At 54.6% G+C, this 21,276-nt stretch overlaps 1 protein-coding gene across 3 annotated transcripts; it reads left to right on the forward strand.

Annotated features, from left to right (window-relative positions):
• Positions 1 to 239: 239 nt before the first annotated feature.
• CBX7 (chromobox 7) lies at positions 240 to 20,184 on the forward strand. 3 transcript variants are annotated; one of them, XM_036251214.1, is made up of 6 exons: positions 240 to 362; positions 2,565 to 2,608; positions 9,144 to 9,209; positions 13,570 to 13,636; positions 16,340 to 16,691; positions 17,079 to 20,184. In XM_036251214.1, the coding sequence occupies exons 1-6, from the start codon at positions 294 to 296 to the stop codon at positions 17,234 to 17,236; spliced, it is 756 nt and encodes a 251-aa protein (XP_036107107.1). In that variant the 5' UTR covers positions 240 to 293; the 3' UTR covers positions 17,237 to 20,184. The 3 variants fall into 3 exon arrangements, with proteins under 3 accessions (XP_036107107.1, XP_036107108.1, XP_036107109.1); XM_036251215.1 differs by having other exon boundaries at positions 17,082 to 20,184; XM_036251216.1 differs by having other exon boundaries at positions 16,619 to 16,691.
• Positions 20,185 to 21,276: the final 1,092 nt, after the last annotated feature.

Genomic DNA, 21,276 nt, shown 5'->3' on the forward strand with positions numbered 1-21,276 from the left:
GGCTAAGGAGAGGCGGGGCCTGCCGGGCGCGAGCCGAGTCCCCGCCCCGCCCACTCCCCGCGCGCTCGTTCGCTCGCTCGCGCCGAGGAAAACGTTGCGCAGGTTCAAAAATGGAACGTCGTCGGCGTGAGGGAGCGCGAGGGGGTGTGCGCGCGTGCGCGTGCGCGTGCGCGCCCGGCCGAGGGTGACCGGGACCCCGCCGGCCCGAGCATCGCGCGCCGCAGCCGCGGCCCCGCAGCTCCGCCCCCGGCCTGGCCCGGCCCGGCCACGGGCCCGTTCGTCCGCCACCCCGCATGGAGCTGTCAGCCATCGGCGAGCAGGTGTTCGCTGTGGAGAGCATCCGGAAGAAGCGCGTGCGGAAGGTGAGGCTGCCGGGGGGCGGCTCCCAGGACCCCTTTGGGGTCCCCTCGTTTTCCCAACACTGTCCCCTCCACGCTGGGGGCGAGGGGAAATGTAGGGCGGGGAGCCCAGGCAGCCCCGCGCTGCTGGGCTTGTCTCCCCAGCCCGTGCCTCAGTTTCCCCCGGCACCTTGTAGAGCGAGCAGAATAAAAATTGTCGCCCGGGATGTTGGGAGCAGCTGAGCCCGCCAGAACTGGAGATTAGGACCGGGCTGTAGGGATCCTGAACTCCATCCTTCCTCATCTTCCCCTGCTTCTAAATGTGGGGAGACTGAGGCCCAAGTTGAGGAACCGACTTGCCTAGTGCATTAGCGTCGGAATTGGGTCTCGAACACAGGACTCTGCACTGTTGGTACCAAGACCTTTGAAGTTTGAGGCGGGGCTTCGGAACACCCTCCAGCCTCTGAAGTCTAACCGCTGGACTTGGACCTTTTCCGATCCTCTCTGTACCCCCACCTCCATCTTTCTCATTCTCTTTCAGTGCACACCCCTCTGTTTTCCCCACCCCAACTCTCAGCCCCGCCCGGCAGGGCTCAATGAAGCCGCCCACAGCGCTCTGGCTTCCTCGAAGCTCCTCCCCCTTCCTATCCAAAACACAACACCCTGCAATTAAGGACGGTTCTGCTGGGTTCGGGTCCCCGCGTCTTCCGGCTGGACTTGGGCGGTCCACACTTCCTGTGCACATTGCAGAGTGGGCTCGCCTCAGATTGGAGGTTGGGGATGGAAGTCCTTGGGGAGAGTTCCTGTCCTGGAGGCACTCTTCACCATCCTTTTCCCTGTCTCATTTCTGCAGTCCCTTGGGAGGCTCCAGCAGCAGGGTTGGGAAGGGTCTTAGAGGTCACCACCTCCCATTTGAGGCAGAAACTGAAGCCCAGGCAGGAGAAGTGAACTGATCAAAATCACAGGACCAGTCAGAGATGAAGGGAGAGCGAGGAGCTCAAGTTGGCAGATCGCCAGCTCATCATTTGAGAGAAAAAACTTAGTCCTGGCATCTTGGGCCAAGACTCAAGGTCATGGTGGGCCATGAGCTTTCTTCTTCTTCCATCTCTGATGGGGTTGAACACTCTTCAGGTTGGGGCTGCCCCTCCTCCTTCTTCCATCATCCAGACTTGCCTCGATTTTAATTTATTCCACAGAGCCCAGTGCTTTTCATGGAGTGTAGCCCAGGCAGGTACAGTGGTTACCATCTTCTACACCAGACCTGAGGGGTAGTGCCAGGGAATGAGAAGCATCATTCTTTCAGCCGTTCATTCAAAATAAATTTATTGAAGATCTGTTATGTCCCAGGCACCTTCTAAGCCTCAGGGAGGGTACACCCCTTCCCTCCCAGAGCTGGCATTCTGGCAGAGGAGATGCACGATGAATGAGGAAACGCAAACTAATGTCTTCCAGTCCCCACTTTCATGTGCTACACAGAAAGACAACTGTGAGGTGGGAGGGATGGCATTAGAAAGCGTGGCCAGGACAGGCTTCTTTGAAGAGGTGACATCTTGGTCTCAAAGTTCGGTGTGGAGGGGTTTCACCTAATGGTTGGGGTTGGACTGGAAACTTTTAAAGGCCCCTGTCAATAAGAGGAAGGGAGCGGCCTACCTCTATTTTCTAACTACTGGAGGGGTGACCATCATTTCTGTAGGTGGAGATTTTGTCAGCCTTCTCTGGGGTCCTTCCAGGGTCTTTTGAGTTGAGAGACCTAAAGTCACTGGCCTGTCACCTCTGGGTCAGAGGCAACTTTTTCTAGGAAGGGGCTGGTGGAATTAGAGCTGAGGAATTTACTACAATTTGGAGAGTCTTCTGATCTAAAAGGGAAAGAGAGTTATGGTCTTAGCACTTAGATTCTAGACACTGGATCTTTGGTGATGCATACCCCCACGTGGTCTCAGTTTCCCCATGTGTGACATGAGCTCCAAGTTTCTGCCACAGGAGCCCCAGAAGTGTTTGTGGCCAGTTGCACTTCTGTGCTCTAGTAGGGAGGGCCATCTGGGGTGGTCATGCAACAGCCAGAGTTTGGGAGGTTTCTGGGTTGGTGGGGATCTAGTGGGGGGTTCTCTGGTCTGTGTGTATGTGTTGGGGGACATCCATCTGCACGGGAGATTAGGCCTTGCTGTCCTGTGAGTGGTCATTGGGGCAGCTGTATATCTCACTGTGTCTGCTTCTCTTTTTCCCCAGGGTAAAGTCGAGTATCTGGTGAAGTGGAAAGGATGGCCCCCAAAGTAAGGTCCTTTGTGTGTGTGTCTGCCTGCCTGTACATCCCTCCATCCACCTTTTGCCCTCTCTCCTGCCTCGCTTTTAGCTCCAGCTGCTCTAGTAATTGGCCAGTGGGACTTGATTAAATAATCTTCTCTGGCTTTCAGTTGCCCCTCTGCCAGCTAAGGGGCTTGGAGCACATGAGGGTCAAGGTGGGCTCCAGCTTCTCTTCTCAGCTGCTCCTCTCCAGTTAAGTTCCATCTTCTGGTTGGAGGCTTTTTCGGGCACCTGGGAGGTGAAGGCCCAGCATTTTGGGTTCAGAGATGCCTGCTGGCCAGGTGGAGGGATCCCCAAGCCATAGCAAGTACAGTGCTGGACAGGGGTTTGTGAGACTGGGTAAGACAAGGCTAGCTAACCGGGTATGAGTCCTCAGTGCCATAGAACTAGGGACAGAACCTGAGCCCACCTTGCCTTGGTCCATTCTATAGACCAGGTTCCCATACAGCCTTGTGAGGCAGGTGGGATAGTAATCTCTAAAGATGAGGAAACAGGCTCAGAGTAGGTAAGCAACTTGCCTTGGGTCACACAGCAAGTGGGGTCAGAGTTGAACTAGGCCACCCCATTTTCGGGTATCTCCTCTGTGCTTCCTCCATCTTAGAGTTGGGGAGCAGGGAGCTGGTCTAGGACCCCTCCCAGTCTCTCCACCTCTCCTGCGGAGGTCCAATCAGGAACCTTCACACCAACCAATCACCTCCCAGCAGGGAGTTGAGGGGGGTGGAGAATAAACAAGTCGTGGGGCCTCCCCATTGGTCTGTAGGTGCCCCACCTTCCTGCCCTGCCTCCTAGAGACTGACTCCTGGAATCCCCCTCTACTCAGAGCCTCTGCTGTCTGTGCCAGGAACTTTCTGCTGTGCTGGTGGTAGGGGGCTGACCTGGTATTGGGTCCTGGGAATGTCTTAGGGGCACGGTGGCAAGAGACAGTAGAGAGGAAGATGATCCGTGGTGCCTCAGCTTCTTTATCTGCAAAATGGGTTCAATAGTCCAGGCTTTGCCCCCCTCACAGGCTTCTTCACTTTATGGGGTGAAAGGCCTGGGTACATGTTCATGGTGACCTGCAGGCATCCTTATGATTGGAGTTGGTGACTGGCAAAATTTGTCTATTTCTCCTGTCCCTGATGCCCCTTCCCAAACACCCCAGGAGTGAATGAAGGTCCCTTTCTCCACAGATGTGATGTGGACTTCCAGCCTGGGTGCAGGGACAGTATGAGTGTGGGAGAGCTAGAAAAGGAAGATGCCAGGGCAGGCAGCAGGAGCACTGGCTTCCCCTAGCTTCTGCACCAGAAGGCATTGCATTGGAGTGTGGTCCCAGCCTAGTGGCCTTCAAGGCACTGTTGGCTATTTTTCCTTTGGCAGACTCCATCTTTTGAAAGATTTCCTTCTCTAAACAAAGGCACTTATCAAAAGTTCCTTCTCCCACTTTGATTAATCCCAAATGAATATGTCTGCCCATCAGAGCTTCCATCAGCAGGAAGGACCTAGTGCTCCAAGAGCAGTCCCTCCATGTTTCTGCTGGCCAGAGCCCCAACCCAGGGGCCTGCTTGTTTCTTAACATGAGGAGACCACCAGATGTGCCCTTATGACTACCTTTTATGACCCCACAAGGGGTTCTGGGAGCCCTGTTTGACCAGATGACCATGTGCACCTCTGGCTCCCTCACACTTTGGTCCTGGGTTCCTATCCAGCTGTGAGCCCTTGGGCAGGTCCCCAACATAGTGGGAACTTTGCTTCCTTATCTCCAAACTAGAATAGTAAAGCCTCTGTCACAGCGTTGTTATGAGGATTAGATGATTGGCCAGAAAGTACCTGGTACATTCTCAGCCAACCAAGCACTTAGTAAATGTTTGCTATCAATAGAGTTAGGCAGCTTGGCTTCTAGGTCCCCTGCCCCGCCCTCAGCCAGGCGAGGGACCTGGGAGATTCCATTCCTCACAGGAGCTCAAAGTGGCCTAGAAATCATTTAGATCAGTCCTCAGATGGGGAGGCTGAGGCCAGAGAGGGGTGGTCATTATCCGAATATAACCGTCAACCCCGTGCAGCGTAGTCCCCACTTCACCTGGGGGGAGGGGGGGCATAGCTTCATTTAGAGGGAGAAGCAGAAGGTCCAGGGCTTCTTTGTAACCCATTTGGTCTTCAGTCTCCCCTCCTCAGTGGGTCTGGCTTGGAATAGAGGCTGATAAAGCAGGTGGGGAGTGGATAGTTGGGCAGGCTGCAACCTGCAAGCCTAGGAGCCATGGCTAGGGCATTACCAGCCTCAGCGGGGAGGGGAATTCAGATTCTCCTGCTCTGCAGCCCCCTCCTCACCCTGGCCAGGGAGGCTTATGTTACCAACAGAAACAATAGAATACTCACTTTGCCTATAATCTCTCCAAAGGGGAGACAAATGACTGCCTTTCCTCCCCAGCAGGTGGGGCAGAGGAGCTGTCTTGCTAGTTCTGGAAGGAACAGCCAACCAAATGGCACCGAGAAGGGCTAGGGGCACAGGGAAGGGCTGTCGTCTTGGGGCAGAGGATGTTAAATCATCAGCGGCAGTTGCTCTCAGCCCGAGAGACCCTCAGATATCCCACTCTTACTGCAATCAGCTCAGGACTGCTGTCCTTCCTTTCCCACTAGTGAATGCTACTGCATCTTCTAGGGTGGACCACCTCCATGGAGCTTTGGTAATGATATTGTCAGTGGGCACAGCAATAACTGGGCTGCTCATCAGTAAGCCCCTAGTATGATCAGGCTTTGGCCTATTTAATTGACTCATGGCAACCCATTTTACAGATGGGGAGACAAAAAGCCTCAGCAGAGGAGCCCTTGCCCGGGGTCATATAGCTGGGATGATTTGAACTTCAAGCTGTCTGACCCCATGGCTTGGAAGCCTAGCCCCTTTGATACACAGTGGGCTCTCTGGTAAAGGTGACCGAAGATCTTTTGTGTGTTGGCCTGGTGGCCAGTTCAGTGGGAAGTGCTCAGGCTGCGGAACCAGACCAGACTGCCTTTGAACTTTGCTCTATATATTTAACAACTGTGTGACCCAGGGCAAAGCCCTCAACCTCTATGCACCCCCATCTCACCACTTGTGAAATGAGGCCCTAGCCTCACAGAGCCTGGCCATGGGCTGCCCTAACAGTTCCAGAGGCAGAGAAGGCGCTTTTTTCTCCTCTAAGACTGCGTTTGGGCAGCCACAGTAGCAGAGTCCAGGATTCGGGCCCTAGTAGGTTTTTGTGCTCTCTAGGTTTTCGAAATTGGCTTAATTAATGCATATTTGCTTTTATTACGTACCATACTGAAATAAGTGCTTCACTGGGCTTAACACAACTAATAGTCATATCAACCCTAAAAGATAGGGACTATTTTGGTACCCACACTTCACGCATAGGTAAACGGAGGCCTGAATCACTTGCTCAGAGCCACCCGTGCTGGCTCGTCCCCGAACCCCGCGGTGCTGGGTCTCATTCCAAGCAACATTATATTGTAGTGGGATGCTGCAGGAGGCCTTGCTCTGTGGGGCGCCCCGCCCCCAGCATGGCGGGATCCTGCGCATACCAAGCTCCAGCAACCGCTTGTGCCTGTTTACCCAGCCCGGGGCTGGGGCTGCCGGTCACGTGGCCGTGTTTACCTCTCAGCGGGCACGCGCCGTTCCCGCCCCCTCTCCCCATTGGTTGGCCTGGTAATCCGTACGTGCCACTCCTGCGTGCGCGCGCGCGGCTCCAGGGCTGCCGGAAGAGGGGCGGGGCGGGGTTACATGGGCCCTCCGCCTCTCTCGGAGCGCTCCGTATCCGCCCTGCCGGTACCCACCTCCTCTGCACGCCATGTCAGGCCCGCCCGCTGTCGCCTAGGTTGTGGACCATGCCGCCTGCGTGCTCCTGTGCTCCTTGCGCCCGGCTATTCCCAAATTGGGTTTGCCTCTAAATCGCCACTCTGAGGAGGGGCGCTAGTGGCCCCCATTGTAGGGGAGCCCAGGGTGTTGGACAGATACTTGTGCAATCCACTCCCCTTGCCCTCCTCTAGCATGGAGCAGGGCCGGGCCTCCTGATGGCAAATTTGATCCCGCATGGACCGATGCCCCAGGCCAGTAACAGCCCCCTCTGAATCTGCCAACGCTTTCTCTTTCTGTGCCTCTACTGTGTGCCAGGCCCCCATGTCAGATACTGAGGGCCTGCTCAGTCAGGCAGTGCCCCTCTCCCAAGGACATCCCAGCTCCGCGTGGAGCCAGATACAGTGACAAATGAAGTACCCGAAGGTAGAGACAGGGTGGCTGAGATTCAACTGAGTTCCAACTCACTGTTTCAGTGGCCTTGGCAAGTTGCTTACCTTCTGGGTCTCAGTGTCTTCATTGGGGTCACCTATCTCATAATGGTGCTAGGAGGAGTGGATGGGTCCCCGGCAGGAGTCTGCTCTCATTGCTTTCTGGTACTGTCTGTGGTGGGGCTAGTGATTCTAAAATGAAGGAACAGGTCCAGAGAAGGTTAGGGACCTGCCAGGAAGCACACAGCAGTGACATCAACAAAAATGGGCAGGGCAGAAAGGACTAGGGTCAGGGAGACATTTCAACAGTTAGAGAAGGAGGGAAAGAGAGGCGGCCCACAGCAGGAACATGATGCTCCCCTTATCACTGGTTCAGCTGAGCAAACTCAACCTTCCTTTTGGGGGAAGAAGGTTTGGAGCCTCTGCTAGCCTCTGGTTGCTCATAGTTTGGGTTTTACCCAAAATATATACATAACCAGTTTCAGTTTCACATTTCTTCAGGGTAAGCAAAACTGCAGTGGCATCTAGAGCCATTCCCAGAACACCTGGGGGTTGGACCTGGGCTGTGTGCTCTGAAGAGGGGTTACAATATGCCCACCAGGATGCCAGCTGCATTCACCAGTAATTATGGCAGGTGCCAAGTGTAGCACTAAGGCCATAGAGGGGCTGGTTCGTCCTGCTGGAGTGGGACAGTTGGGAGAAGATCTCAGGGAAAGCTATAAGGACCTAGCTCTTAAAGGATGAGTAGGAGTCCTCTGGAGGGACTGTCATCCCAGACAACAGTGCAGCATGTACAAAGGAAGAGAGGTGTGATGTGTTTTCTCAGGCTCAGCATGTGGCACTTGGGTATGGGCTAGAAGGTCCTCAGGGCATGGACCTTCATTGCTAAGTCACAGAGCCTGACTGGGTCAATGTGAAGTAGCTATGCAGCACTGTCATTGGAGAAAGGAGCAGAGGATTCTGTCCTTGGGCAGCTGTTGTTCATGTCTAGACTGGACGACTGTAGGTTTCACAGTGCCAGGACAATTTAAGATGAAGGTTTCGGCTCAGCTGGTTCGGAGGCCACAAGGGCAGGGGCAGTGCCTAGCCTCTTTCTGCTTCCCTGATACCTGCTCATCTCCCTTCTTATCCAGCAGAGCTGGGGGCCGCCTCAGCCAGAAACATAGTCCAGTGCTTAGGTTTTGTTTGTGCATATACATATGCACATATACGTATGGGCATAATTGTATATTTGTATATATCTTTATTTGTATGCATGTACATATAGACACATATATATATGTTTTAAGTTTTTAATTTTTATGTACTAGCATCTGTTTATAGTGAGGGATACTGTTCTTCCAAATATGGAAGTCATATACCGTTATTTTTTTAAATAAAATTAAATACGTGAAAAAGTGAGCTGCTTAAAGGCAGATACTAAGTAAATAACAGAGCAGATGGAACAAGGATGGCTGAGCTCAGGAAGTGCTGAGCTGTCTCAGCCCAGGTCTGTCCCAGCGGGGGATACTCTCTGGTCTGGGAGTGGTGGAAGATCCTCTGGGGAGAATCCTAGGGGGTCCTAGCCCTATGACCATTGCACCAGTCACTAGACATTTACCAAATTCCTGCTGTGTACTAGGCCCCGATACAAGGGCACTTCTGACCTGGCCTTGATGCACAGATGAGTGCCCAAAAGGGAGGGAGCAACTCATTCTGGCAAGAGAGGCTGTGCTGGGGCTGGGGTTTGAGGAGGGGGTGGGGATAATAACAGTGATAAGCACAGAATACTTCATGTATGTTAGGCCCTACTTTGAAAACGTAGACATATGAATGCATTTTTCAGCAGAATCTTTTGCAGATGGGGAAACCAAGGCACAGAGACCTTAGAGAAGTTGTTCAGGATCTTATAGCTATCAAGGGTAGAGCTGGGATTTGAACCCAGGCAGAAGGTCTCAGAGCCCCTGCCCTTTACCACAGGCCCTGCCCTCTTCCAGGCACCCTGTGCTACTGAGGAGGACACGAGGCCTAATTGGGAGTTGGACACCGATATTTATAGGGTACTGTGATCAGTGCTCAGAATGAGGGGAGTTCTGGTGTGTCATTAGAACTCCTAGGAGACCCCTGACCTAGTGTGGCTGGCCGGGGACAGCTCCTAGGAGTAGGTGACAATTTCCTGGACCAGTAGGGGGCAAGGGCCTACAGAAAGCGGGCCCTGGTGGAGCAGCTGTGGCTTCAGTGAATGCCAGGGGAGAGCAGGGCAGCTCTGACCTCTCGTTTCTCTCCCAGGTACAGCACGTGGGAGCCAGAAGAGCACATCCTGGACCCCCGCCTGGTCATGGCCTATGAGGAGAAGTAAGAGGCTCAGCCTGCCCCGGGGCTGGTCAACAGACAGGCTTGGAGGTTTCCTGGCGAGCCTGCTGCTGGCTTGGCCTGGAACAAGGGGCATGGGCATAGGCACAGGGGTGGGGTTCTGGCAGGGACAGCGCAGACTAGTCTAGCTGGGGGAAGGTGGTGGGCACCAATTCCAGGGAGGCCAGAGTTCCTGGTTAATTTCCTGTTGCTGGGTGATGTTGGCTACTTCCCTCCCCTCCCCAGGCCTCGGTCTCTCTACTGTAACTGGGCCACCCCAATAACCCCTGCTGCGGCTTCTCCATAAGATAGGGGTTTCAGCTGAGGTGATGAATGTAAAAATGTGTCATGGAGATGCCCTTTGTGTGAGGGTCAGCAGTATCAGTAATGCCCATACAGGCCACTGGGGAGAGATCAAAGACATGCTCTCTGGAGATTCCCTTAGCAGAAGACAATCTGATGAAGCTCAGGAAAGGCCTGGGGTTGGGGGGTAGCTTTGGAGCCAGGGGACCTGAGTTCTGGTCCCCACCACTTTGCCCTCTCCTAGCTGAGTGGCCCTGGGCAGAGCCACCTGGGTCTCAGTCTCCCCCATCTGCCAAGCGCTCTGCTGAGACACAGGTTAGTGATTGGCAGCTCCTCCGATGGCCATGAGAGCACATCTCAGCGAGAGCCTTTGACAACATGTCCTTTCTGCTGGTGGGGGCCCTTTGAGCAGAGTCCAGCCATTCCCTGCTGCTGTGCGAGTCCGGTCTCACTGGGCCCTGCCAGCAGGCAGCCCGCGCCCCGCAGCTTCTCCCCAACCACTGACTTTTACAGTGCAGACCGTCTCCTAAAATCAGCCCTTCTGGTAGCCTCCTGAGACAGGGACGAGGTCTCCTCTGACAGGTGGGGAAACAGAGGCTCTGAGGAGCTGTGACACTTGTCCAGGAGCCTCACAGCTGGGAAATAGCCCAACCAGGACTCAACCCAGGCTCCTGACTGCATGTTGGACGTCCTTCCTCTGGCCCTCGTGCCCCCTTCTCCTCTCTTCTCCCCAGGACGTCTCCTGCTGCCGATTCAAAGGGCCAGCTCTCACAGTCCTGCCTTTAAAAATGAGGGTGTCCCTGGCCCACTTCTTTCTGATTCCCGAGAGCTTGTGGGGTCTTCACCAAAGTGGTTGTGACCCTGGGAAGTCCTGTGGGATGCCCTGGAATGTGGTGAGGATACGTGGGCAGGCACCGAAGGCCTGGATTAGAGTCCTGGCGCCTGGCTCTGCCACGCACCAGCTGTGAGGTGTCGAGCAAGGCCTTTCCCTCTGAGCCTCGGCTTCCCCATCTGTGAAATGGGGATAACATGCTGACCTCATGGGGCTTTCTTGAGAAGTAAAGGTATGTGACAGCACTTTGTAAACCCATGAGTGCGGACACACGTGTGGATATTTTCTGATGGTAATTGGGGTCAGCTAGTCATTCTTTGGTTCATTCAACAATCTTGACTGAGATCCTAGTATGTGCCCCGCACTGTTGCAGGTGCTGGGGTCCCAGCAAGGCACAAAAGCAACGCATGTCCCTCCCCCATGTGGCTCACATCCCAGTGTGGAGACACGCTATAAAAAGTGCACTAATAGCCCTGGCTGGTTTGGCTTAGCGGTTAGAGCATTGGCCTGTGGACCCAAGAGTGGGTTTGATTCCGGCCAAGGGCAGGTACCTCGGTTGCAGTTTGTCCCCGGCCCTGGTCAGGGTCGTGCAGGAAGCAACCAATCGATGTGTCTCTCTCACATCTGTGTTTCTCTCTCTCTTTCTCTTCCCCCGCCCTGCCCCCTCCCTTCCACTCTAAGCATAAAAATGGAAAAAATATCCTCGGGTGAGGATTAATTTTTAAAAAAGTGCACTAATAAATATATACGATATCAGATGGTGATCACTGCCTCAGTGATAGGGTAGGGGTCAGGGAGGGGGATAGGTGGGGTGCTGGTTTCCTAGGCTGATAGTGGTTCATCAGAGACCTGAATTAAGTGAGGGAATAAACCCAGTGGGTGTTTTAGAGGACGTCTGGGCAAAGCACAGTGAGTGCAAAGGCCCTGGGGTGAGGCCTGTGTATGAGGAGCAGCATGGAGGCAAGTGTGGCTCTGAGTGTGGCTGATTGGAGTGATGTGAGCTGGGAAACTGGGGGATGAGGGAGGGTTGGGACAGCCAAGGGAGGGCAGGGGCACCTGAAGCTTGGGCTGGCACAGTGCAGAGAATGGCATGATATTTTGAGCCGAAGTCAGTCATTAAGGAACAAATTCGGAGCTTGGAGACGTCTACAGGCCCACTGTGTGGCTGTCTCACACCTTCTCTCAGTCTTAGTTAAAAGGGAGTTGTGTCCACTTACCACATGCTGTGTTCCTGTTAAGAACCCTGCCTATTAATACAGCGTTATTGAGAGCATACAATAAAGTAATGGATTTGAAGCTTGTTCCTCTTAAGAGCCCTGGTGATCAGCTGAGGAGGGAACCTCTTGCTCCGGACAAGAATACTGAGGCCCAGAGAAAGGAAGTGACCAGCCAAGGTCTCCTGTGGGTCAGGGTAGAGCTGTTCCCGAAACAGAGTCCTGGGTCCCAGCACTGGGTTCTGAGAGAAGCTTCTCAGCCTGAAGGGCTTGGGAGGTTTGTCCTGGTGAGCCGCCAGGAGCAGCATCACAGTCTCCTGGGTGCTTCTATCAAATTCTGGTTCCAGGTCCCCACAGTAGACCTGCTGAAGCCAACTCTGTGGGGCCCGGGCGGCTCCACCTGGTGTATTACCTCCAGGAGCCCTGGAGACTGATGTCCCTGAGGGTGGGCAGCTGCTGCCTAGAGGAAGGGGAACGGTGGATACAGTCTCTCAGGATTCTTGGGTTTCGCTGAGCTCAGATTTTAGACAGGCCTAAGGTCACACACCCAGCAAGGGGAAGTGCACTGTTAAAAAAAAAACAACTTCCGTGACTGCAAAAGTTTTTAAAAGAAAGGGTTTATTGGGCCATATGTAGGCCCAAAAGGGACCAGGTCCTGGGGCATAAGGTTGAAGTCAGCAGCTGCAGGGCTTGGTGGAGAGGCGACATGTGCACCGTCCTCGAGTTGACAGGGGCCTCTGGACACGGGCGGGCAGATGTAGGTTTACACTTGTTCGTGTGGAAAATACTAGAATAGCTAATACAGAAATAATACAAGATGAGTTTTGTTTCTCATACTGTCGCCCACCCCGTGCATTCTGTTTTGGGGAAGAAAGATGTAAATTTGGAAAGATTTTACAGATAAGGGGGCAGGAAATAGTGAAGTGGGTGAGAGACCGGAAGGAAGAAATACTTTCCGCTTTTGATCGGTACGGCCCTGAAGGTTCATGCCTGCGCAGGTGTGGTGGTGGCCGGTGGTGTCTGGGTGGACTCCTGAGGTCGATTCAGGATTCAGCGGACATGTGGGCATGTGAGCCATCTTTGGTCAGCGGCCCCCACCCTTACCAGGCGGACTCGCTGTCTCTTTCTCCTACTGTCTGGCTCACGGGAACGGAATTCACAACATCTCAGAATTTTTCTCTTGTCGGGGCGAACTCCTGCCCTCACATTCCTGCTCCGACCATGTGGCCTCTGCCCTGGGGCCACAGAAAGTGTGAATGGAACGAAGTGCGATGGGCAGAACGAAATGACTGACTTTCCCACCACTCCAGGCACGGTTGTTGGCAGCTCTGTGGTGATTTCTGGTGTGTGTTGGTGTGGCTTTGTTTGCAGCTTCAGGTTGTGCCTGTGTTTGTGCATTTGGGATATGGGGAGGCACCCAGCAGTCTGTCATCTCCTAGGGACTCAGTGTAGGCCACTGTAACTCCCTTCCCACAGGAGACAGTCCAGACGAGTAGAAGCCCGTTCTCCCCACCAGTCATGGAGATCCCATTGGGGGACCCCAGGTGGAGGGAGGGACATGCCGATTCTCTATGGCTGCCCTGGCACCTCCAAGGCAAACTTGATTAACAGGTTTCTGTGTAACTCTCCTTAAAGTGGAAGCTGGAACTACATTCTTGGGGGGGGGGGTTCCACTAGCATGTGGAGCAGAGCTCTGGCATGACCCTGGAGCCTAGTAAAGAGCCACATAGTTTTGGAGATGCCACCTGAGTCCCACCCCAGCAGTTGGGACCAGTGGCTGTGCCCTCGCCTTTGTAAGCTAGGAAGACCGAGGCCCTGGGAGTTAAAACAAGGGACCCTGTTGTTATGGCCTAAAGAGAGCAACAGGGAAGAAGTTCTACCCCAGGATTGGGGGTGGCCTGTGGAGGATGCCCCCTCCCCCATAGACTGTAGAGGCAGGGTGGAGCGGATACCCTACTTTCCCTTAAATGTCACCAGTGTTTTCTTTTCTTCTGCCATCTGCTTTGCACCCCAGGGAGGAGAGAGACCGAGCGTCGGGGTATAGGAAGAGAGGTCCGAAACCCAAGCGGCTTCTGCTGCAGGTAACCCACCAGCGCTGGTGCCCACCCATAGGTCCCCATGCTCACCGTGCAATTGCCCAGCTAGTTGAGCCAAACCACTCCCTCTCCTCAGCCTCACCCAGGGATCTGTGGGCGGGAGGCACTTGGCCTCCACCCGAAGCAGAGAAGTAGTTGGGGAAAGTCGGAATGTGGGGCTCATGCCCCAGGAAGGCAACGGGTGGGGGTGCTGTGGTGGGAAGGTGGGTGGACATATGGCTAATGGGCTCCTGGACTTTTAAAAGCTTAGAATCTTATAAATGAGCCTTTTTGATATTCAGAGTCCCCAAAACACATGATTGTAATTGAGATCCTTAGAGACAAAAACTTTAGAATTGAGAAAACATGGGAGCCTGGAATTGTAGGATGCAAGTAGAGGAGGCTCTTGGCATTCTGGACCCATAGTCTTGGAAGGTCTTAGAAATATGTCATTTTTGAGTGAGAAGAACCCTATGGGGCTTTCTTTTCCTACTCTCTGCCACAAGTGGGCCTAGACTCTGACATCCTGTTGCCTAGGCCTTGGGGACACTTTGCTGACCCCACTGCTCTACACTGAAAGAGGATGGAGTTTGAAGTAATGTTGTTTTGTGATTTGAGGCAATTATGTTATGTGATTAGCTTTTCTGAGCCTAAGTTTTCTCATCTGTAAAATCAGAATGATGGGAATACCTGCTCTCCTGAATTTAGTAAGTCCCATCCAGGTGTTTGGAATAAAAATAAGTCTTCTAGGTCCATGTGCTGTGTGAGCCATGTCTTCCCTCCTGTCCACTCTTGATTGTGTATCACTTGAGGCTTTTGCCAGAGTAGATGGGCCTCTCTTCTTGCAGTGGGTGGGTTCCACAGGGCTTGATGTAAATTGGGTCCCAGGAAGGAAAGGGACATCTGTCAGACATCTCCATGCTCAGCTTCGTGCCCAGTGCTCTACAGAATGGCCATACTTCATCTGCACAGTAAACCTCTAGAGAAGGTGTATTATCATCTATTTCTGTGTAATCAATTCCCTCCTAGCTAAGCAACTTAAAGCAATAAACACTTGTGATATCACACAGTCTCCGTGGGTCAGGAAATTGGGAGTGCTTTAGCTAGCTCTTTAGTGATTCTAGTTTGGCTCACAGTCATGATGTCGGCCAGGGATGCACCCATCTGAAGGCTTGACTGAGGCTGGATGATCTGCTTCCAAAGTGCTACGCACAAGCGCTACTCACAGGCGTGTCAGGGCAGATGTTGCCAGGGGGCCTGGTTCCTTACCCTGTGGCCCTCTCCAGAGGGCTGCTGAGTGGCCTCACAGTATGGCCACTAGCTCCCCCAGAGTCGGTGATCCAAGAGAGAGAACAAGGAAGAAGCAGTGTCTTTAATGGCCTAGCCTTAGAAGTCCCACACTGCAGTGTTCAGCGCACGAGGGGACCACACACAGGTGCGAGTCCCCAGAGGCAGGCATTGCTGGGGCCATCCCGAAGGCTGGCTACCATAGCTTCTTCACTGTTTCACGGAGGAGGAAACAAGCCCAGGTGGGCCGGTGGTTTCCTAGGGTCACACAGCTGGATTAAAACCCAGATCTGAGTTCTGACGCTCCTGGATCCCTGTTAGTAGCTGTAGTTCTCTCGTGGTGAGGTAGAGAAGGACAAAGATGAGTCCACCTTGCAGAATGGGGGAGAGTTTACTGGGCTTGTGATGGCCTGCGAGCCAGGCCGAAGAAATGGGTTTTGATAAAGCAGCAAATAGGATAAAGCATTGAAGCATTCTCCCAATCCCTCCCAGTTCAGCCCTCTTCCCATCACCAAGGCAGCTCACACTCCACGCCCACAGATGGGCATGAGCAGGTGGGACTAGAGAATGGAGCTTGCACATGTGATCTTTGTTCCCACCTGGACATGTTTGGCCTACAGGTCCCATCTGATGGCCCCTGTTTTTTTTCCTGGGAGCTCTCGGCCTCTGGTGAGAGGTAGCAGTAGAAGTTGCTACACCAGAGTGATCTAAGCCTTCCAACATTCTAGCACCAAGGATCTTTCCTGGACTTGTATAAATTACCCCCCAAAGTCAATAAGACAAATCCCCAAATTGTAAAACACCAGCCCTTGAGTAGTGGAAGAACCTTCCTTTCAGCCTGTTTTAACAAGAATGAGGCAGGCCATCAACAGAAGCCTAGGCCCGGATGGGGCCACATAGCAGCTCAGGGCTGAGCAGTGCCCTAAAGGGATCTGGGGTGCCCGCAGGCTACTGGCAGTGCCCTGCGCCACCCAGTGCTGCGTGTCCCCCTTGATTAACTTGCCCCAAGAACCTTCAGAGCCCTCTGCCTCACATCGTCTCCCTGGGGAGCTGTCTGTCTCAGCTGTGGGGGTCCTTCAGTGAGCAAAGATTCCTTCTCTATGATGAAGAAGAACTTAATTTATCTGCTTCAGAAATCCAGATCTGTTTTTGTACCTCTTGTACCTCCCCTGTGTACCAAAGGCATATGCCTGTGGCCCTCCGTTCCTGAGCCCTTCACAGCCCCAGGGGGGATGAGGCCCTGTGGGCTGCAGGACGGGCTGGTTAGGGTGGCTCTGGGCTGGGCTGGGGGCGGGGTGATGGCTGCCTCTGGGCCATGAAGCATGGGGAAGGGCACTCAGGCGGGGGGAACAGCATGAGCAAAGGCGCGGCAGTGGGTGGGAGGGCAGGGCTGACCCGCCGTGCCCTGGCTTGCCCCCGCAGCGGCTGTACAGCATGGACCTGCGGAGCTCCCACAAGGCCAAGGGCAAGGAGAAGCTCTGCTTCTCCCTGACGCGCCCACTCGGCAGCGGGAGCCCTGAGGGGGTGGTCAAGGCGGGGGCGCCTGAGCTGGTGGACAAGGGCCCTTTGGTGTCCACCCTGCCCTTCCCGCTCCGCAAGCCCCGAAAGGCCCACAAGTACCTGCGGCTCTCACGCAAGAAGTTCCCGCCCCGCGGGCCCAACCTGGAGAGTCACAGCCATCCACGGGAGCTCTTCCTGCAGGAGTCACCGGCCCCGGACGTCCTGCAGGCAGCCAGCGAGTGGGAGCCTGCTGAGCAGCCCCCTGAAGAGGAGGGTAAGGTGGTCCAACCCGTGGCCCAGGCCCAGAGACCCTCAGAGCTGGAAAGATCCCTTGAGTCATCAGGTTCAGCTGGCCTAATGCCCAGAGAGGGCATGGTGTGCTCCGGAGGCCACACACAGCCTGCAAGGTCCCTGGTGCCCAGCCCAGAGCTCTTTCTGTGGTCCTGCTCAGGATGACTTCTGGTCCAGCCAGGAAAGATACATGTAGTGACCTCCTCCCATTTGTCCAGTCCTGAGCTAGGCCCTGACCTGGCTGGAGACTCAGAGGACAGCCTGGCGTTGGGGGTGGGGAGTAGTCTGCATGCTGCCACCTGTTCCCAGCTTCCCCACCTTGTTGTCAGCACTGTCCTCTATCTGTCCTGTCTTTCTTCCATGGCTATAGCAGATGCAGACCTGGCAGAGGGGCCCCCTCCCTGGACACCTGCGCTCCCCACAAGTGAAGTGACAGTGACCGATATCACCGCCAACTCCATCACCGTCACCTTCCGTGAGGCTCAGGCGGCTGAGGGCTTCTTCCGAGACCGCAGCGGGAAGTTTTGAATCACCGTTTTTACTTTCTTAAACTGTTTTCTTTTGGGCTTGGGGTGGGGACTTCCAGAGATGGGGAAGGGTTGAAGGTGGGGTAATTATTTTATTTAAAAATATGGAACAGGAGAAGGGGGAAGATCCCAACACTCTCCCACCATCCTGCCCCTTGCTGTGTGAGTGATGTTTACAGAGATGCCTCCAGGTCTGTTTCTGGTGAGGGAGAGGGGAGGCCTGGCACTGCGCTGTCAGTTTGGGTACAATGTCCAGGGCAGAATGGGGACAGGGCCACCCTCCCTTGGACACCTCCGTCACCATTCTGCTCTAGACACAGCAGCTCGTCCTAGTTACTACAGGAGACTGGAAAGGCCCAAAGCCTCCCCCAGCAACCCACCCCAGCCTTTCTGGTTGATTTTTCCTTTTCCCTATTTTTGGTGGGGAGGGGTCTTTATTTGTAACTTTGCACTCCAGCTTGCGGTGGGGTGGGAGGCTGCCTTTGACCAGGGTGAGGTCAGAGAGAAGGGGTAAAAGGAAGGGTTAGAGATTGCTGCAGTGTCCCGTGTGCCCAGTTCCTGCAGGGAGGTCCCTGCCTTCCCCGGGGTCTCAGCAGAGCTGCACCTCCGCCCGTCCCTGCCTGTGAGAAACACTCGTGTGCACGCCCAGCTGCACGGGCTCACGCACACCCCACCCTCTTGCCCCAGTGAGTGCGTGCATGTGCCTGCAGACGTGTGCAGTGGGTCTTGCAAATCTCCACTTAGAAGCTCCGATCAGGTGAATGTGGGGTGATTCACAGCACAGAACAACTTGCCACGGGCACCACACACTCTCCCCTTCTGGCACAGCCCATTGCGTGACAGGACCTAGCCCAAGTCCCTTTGCTGGAAGCTGTCGGCGGGCCTGGCCATGGCCAGCCGGGGGTGTGAGCTCCCTGCGGACGGGCCAGGCCTCCGAGCAGCTCTGGCTGAGGCACTTGGGCCCTGTGCTTCCTCGCGAGGGGCTCCTGTTCTCTCTGACTCAGGTGACTTTCCAGCCCTTCCCGCTCCCCTTTCTTTGCCCTCTCCTCAGCTCAGCCCACGCTGGGTGTGTGGGTGGTGGTCAGGGAGGGAGGGCATGTCCCACCACCTTCTCAGGGCAGCCTCAACTCCCTGCATCCTTCCTCCTTACATTCTGTACCCCTCTCCACCGCCGTCCATGCCGAAGCTGGGCTGGCCTTGTTCCCCGTGGTGGGGCCTCTGCCATGTCTTCCTGCGGCCGGGCCCACTCCACCCACGCACAGGAGGCTGCCTGCCGGGAGGAGGGGCACTCACTTTCTAGTTTGCACACGTACCCTGTGGACTGGTAGCTTCCCTGGCAGTGAGGAATGACTTCTCCCCTCCCCAGCCCTCTAGGGGAGAAAAAGCCAGGTGACTGGGGGGTGAGAGCTGGGGGTGCCAGAGAGCAAGTGAAGCCTGGCCCCCCCACCCTTCCGCACCTGCGCTGTGCCGTTTGAGGCAAGGGCAGGGTGATTCCTCCCCAGACCCCTGCTTCCCAAGCTCCCAAACCAAAGACAGCCTGCACCCCATTTCTGTTTCGGGTGCCCTGCTGGCAAGATTCTCAAGTCCCTGGTCTCTCTCCTCTTCCTCCTGAATCCTTCATTGTCCAGGGTCAATTTAGTGCTTCCATTGAGGGACAGTCCCCTCCAGAGTGACTTGATTCCCCCCAGCCTGGGGAGTTGAATCTAGAGGATTAAGTGGGGTGGGTCAGGGAAGGGAGGGGCAGCTGCGGGACCCTGGGAGGGGAAAGGCAGCTGGAGTTGGGCACTCTCCCGGCGCGGTGCTGGAGGGCGGGGCAGGGAGGGCCCTGAGTGCTGTCGGCTCCTGGTGAGCAGCTTCCAGTGTAGGTCATGCTCCACACGCCAGGGGACACGGACCTCTCTGTCCCGTGGGCACTTTCAGAGAGCTGTTTGTGCAGTTTGCAGAATCAGGACCTGGGGGCCTTTTGTAGAATGAGGCAGACGTTTTTCTTTTGGCAGCAACGGAACACTTCTTACTCAGCCTTTCCCCGGCGCCCTGTCTCAGAGAGGGCTCAGCCCTGCAGGAGCCTGCTCCCTGGGAGAAGGGCTGTGGTCCATTAGGACCCCCTCCCCCAGGACGTAGACCTCTATGAGGGGTCGGGTGTGGCCTTGCAGGCCTCTCCTGGCCCTGAGTGTTCCAGCCTGAGAGGGGAAAGGGGAACACTGGCCTCCCACTCACCCCACCTCCACCCAGGCCAGTGGTCGAGGGGTGGGGGCTTAGAAAGCTTGGACCACCTGCCTCTCTTCCCCAGCTCCCACCCGTTTGAATGTAGGTGGTACTTTTCTTTTGCTATGAGATTGGACAAGAAGGATGTTCTCCACCCCTGGCAAGGCCACTCGTAATGCCGCCGCAAGCCCTGTTGGACAACACACTGGTCATCGCCCCGTTGATCCCATTGCCAACTTCTCTCCTGCTGAGGGAAGGCCCTATGCTTCTGTGTCGCTTTGCTTTATAAGTGGCCAGCCTGGCCTCCAGGTCTCAGCACAAGAACGCTTCCTTTGCACAGAATGAGCAGTGAGCTTTGTTCAGACGAAATGAATGTACTTGGGAGGGTTGGGCGTGAACTGACCCCAGCACGTGCCTTTCTGAGTGGTGTGTGCTGGGGGAGCCAGAGTGGATGCAGAGCTCGGTTTTATTTTTGTACTGACATTGGGAAGAGACTGTGTAGCATCTATTTATTTAGATGATTTATCTGGTAAATGAGGCAAAAAAATTATTAAAAATACATTAAAGATGATTTTAAAAAAAGTTCTTGTGCATTCAGTTCCTCTTTGATGGCATCACTGCTGTGCCAAGGAAAGAGCTTGCCCTCCAGGGCGAGCCTGGGGTTTAGGCCCGAGGTCTGCCAGGTACTGACCATGACCTTGGACAGGTCAGTTTTCTGTGACCTTCAGTGTAGAATGAAGACGAATTCAGGAGTGGGTGGGAAGTGGGTGGGGACTGGGAATGGGGTAGATGGGTGCACCCAGCTGTGTGGTCAGGGTTAGAGGAGAGGAGTGGCTGGGGTGGGCTGGCCCAGGGTGTGCTTCTGTTACCCCTTGTTCATGTGTGGGCGGGGGGCACACCTGGCCTTGCTGGCGGCTCCTAGACCGCTCCCTTAGGAAGTGGGGGACTCTCCTGGCTGGTTTGGTTCAGCGGTTGGAGCGTCCGCCTGTGGACCAAAGGGTGTGGGTTCGATTCCGGTCAAGGGCATGTACCTGGGTTGTGGTTTGGTCCCCGGTCCTGGTTGGGATCATGCAGGAGGTGACCAGTCAGTGTGTCTCTCTCACATCAATGTTTTTCTTTCCCTCCTACTCTATCTGAAGACAAATGGAAAAATATCCTCGGGTGAGGACTAAAAAAAAAAGAAGACCAAAGTGGGAGACTTAGCATCCCTTGTCCTTAGCTTTGAGCATTGACCCTAATTTGGACCCCCAAGAAAAGTCCCATAGGCACCCGGTACACATTCCACCGGGCCTCAGGTCTGTTTCCAGAGCACAGCCTTCTGTGTGGGCTCTCCCACTGCATCTTTCACGGCTGTGTCAGCCGTGGTGAGGTGGCCCCTGGCTGCAGAGGCCTCTGGCTGGAGGCAGTGCTCCTTGTCCTCAGTTCTTGTCTTGTAGGAACAAATTCAAACAAGGGACAACAAGTAGCAAAGTAGGCGAGGATTTATTTGCAGAAACGAAATGCATTCAGATATAGTCAGAGGGAGAACTCAGCCGCTGAAACCAAACCAAGTGCCCCGCTCATTTGGGGTTTGGGGAATTTATACCCCTAGGCGGGAGTGTCCCTAACTGTCTCCTCCCTTATTGCTAAAAAAAAATACATGTATCTTGCCCTGGCCAGTTTTGGTTTTTTTGTTTGTTTGTTTTATCCTCATCCGAGGACATTTTTCCATTTTTTGTACAGACAGAGTGGGAGGGAGAGAGAGGAAGAGAGAGAGAGGGAAACATCGATGTGAAAGGGACACATCGAGTGGCTGCCACCCGCACAACCAACCAGGGCCGGGGACAAACTGCAACC

Source organism: Molossus molossus, unplaced genomic scaffold (assembly GCF_014108415.1).
Source record: "Molossus molossus isolate mMolMol1 unplaced genomic scaffold, mMolMol1.p scaffold_m16_p_10, whole genome shotgun sequence".
NCBI classification, from domain to species: domain Eukaryota; kingdom Metazoa; phylum Chordata; class Mammalia; order Chiroptera; family Molossidae; genus Molossus; species Molossus molossus.

Bases quoted from the DNA above. Each gene is read 5' to 3' on its own strand.
- CBX7 (XM_036251214.1), top strand. From the start codon at position 294: ATGGAGCTGTCAGCCATCGGCGAGCAGGTGTTCGCTGTGGAGAGCATC. The intron at 363-2,564 runs GTGAGGCTGCCG...CTTTTTCCCCAG, and splicing joins GGAAGAAGCGCGTGCGGAAG to GGTAAAGTCGAGTATCTGGT. The intron at 9,210-13,569 runs GTAAGAGGCTCA...TTTGCACCCCAG, and splicing joins GTCATGGCCTATGAGGAGAA to GGAGGAGAGAGACCGAGCGT.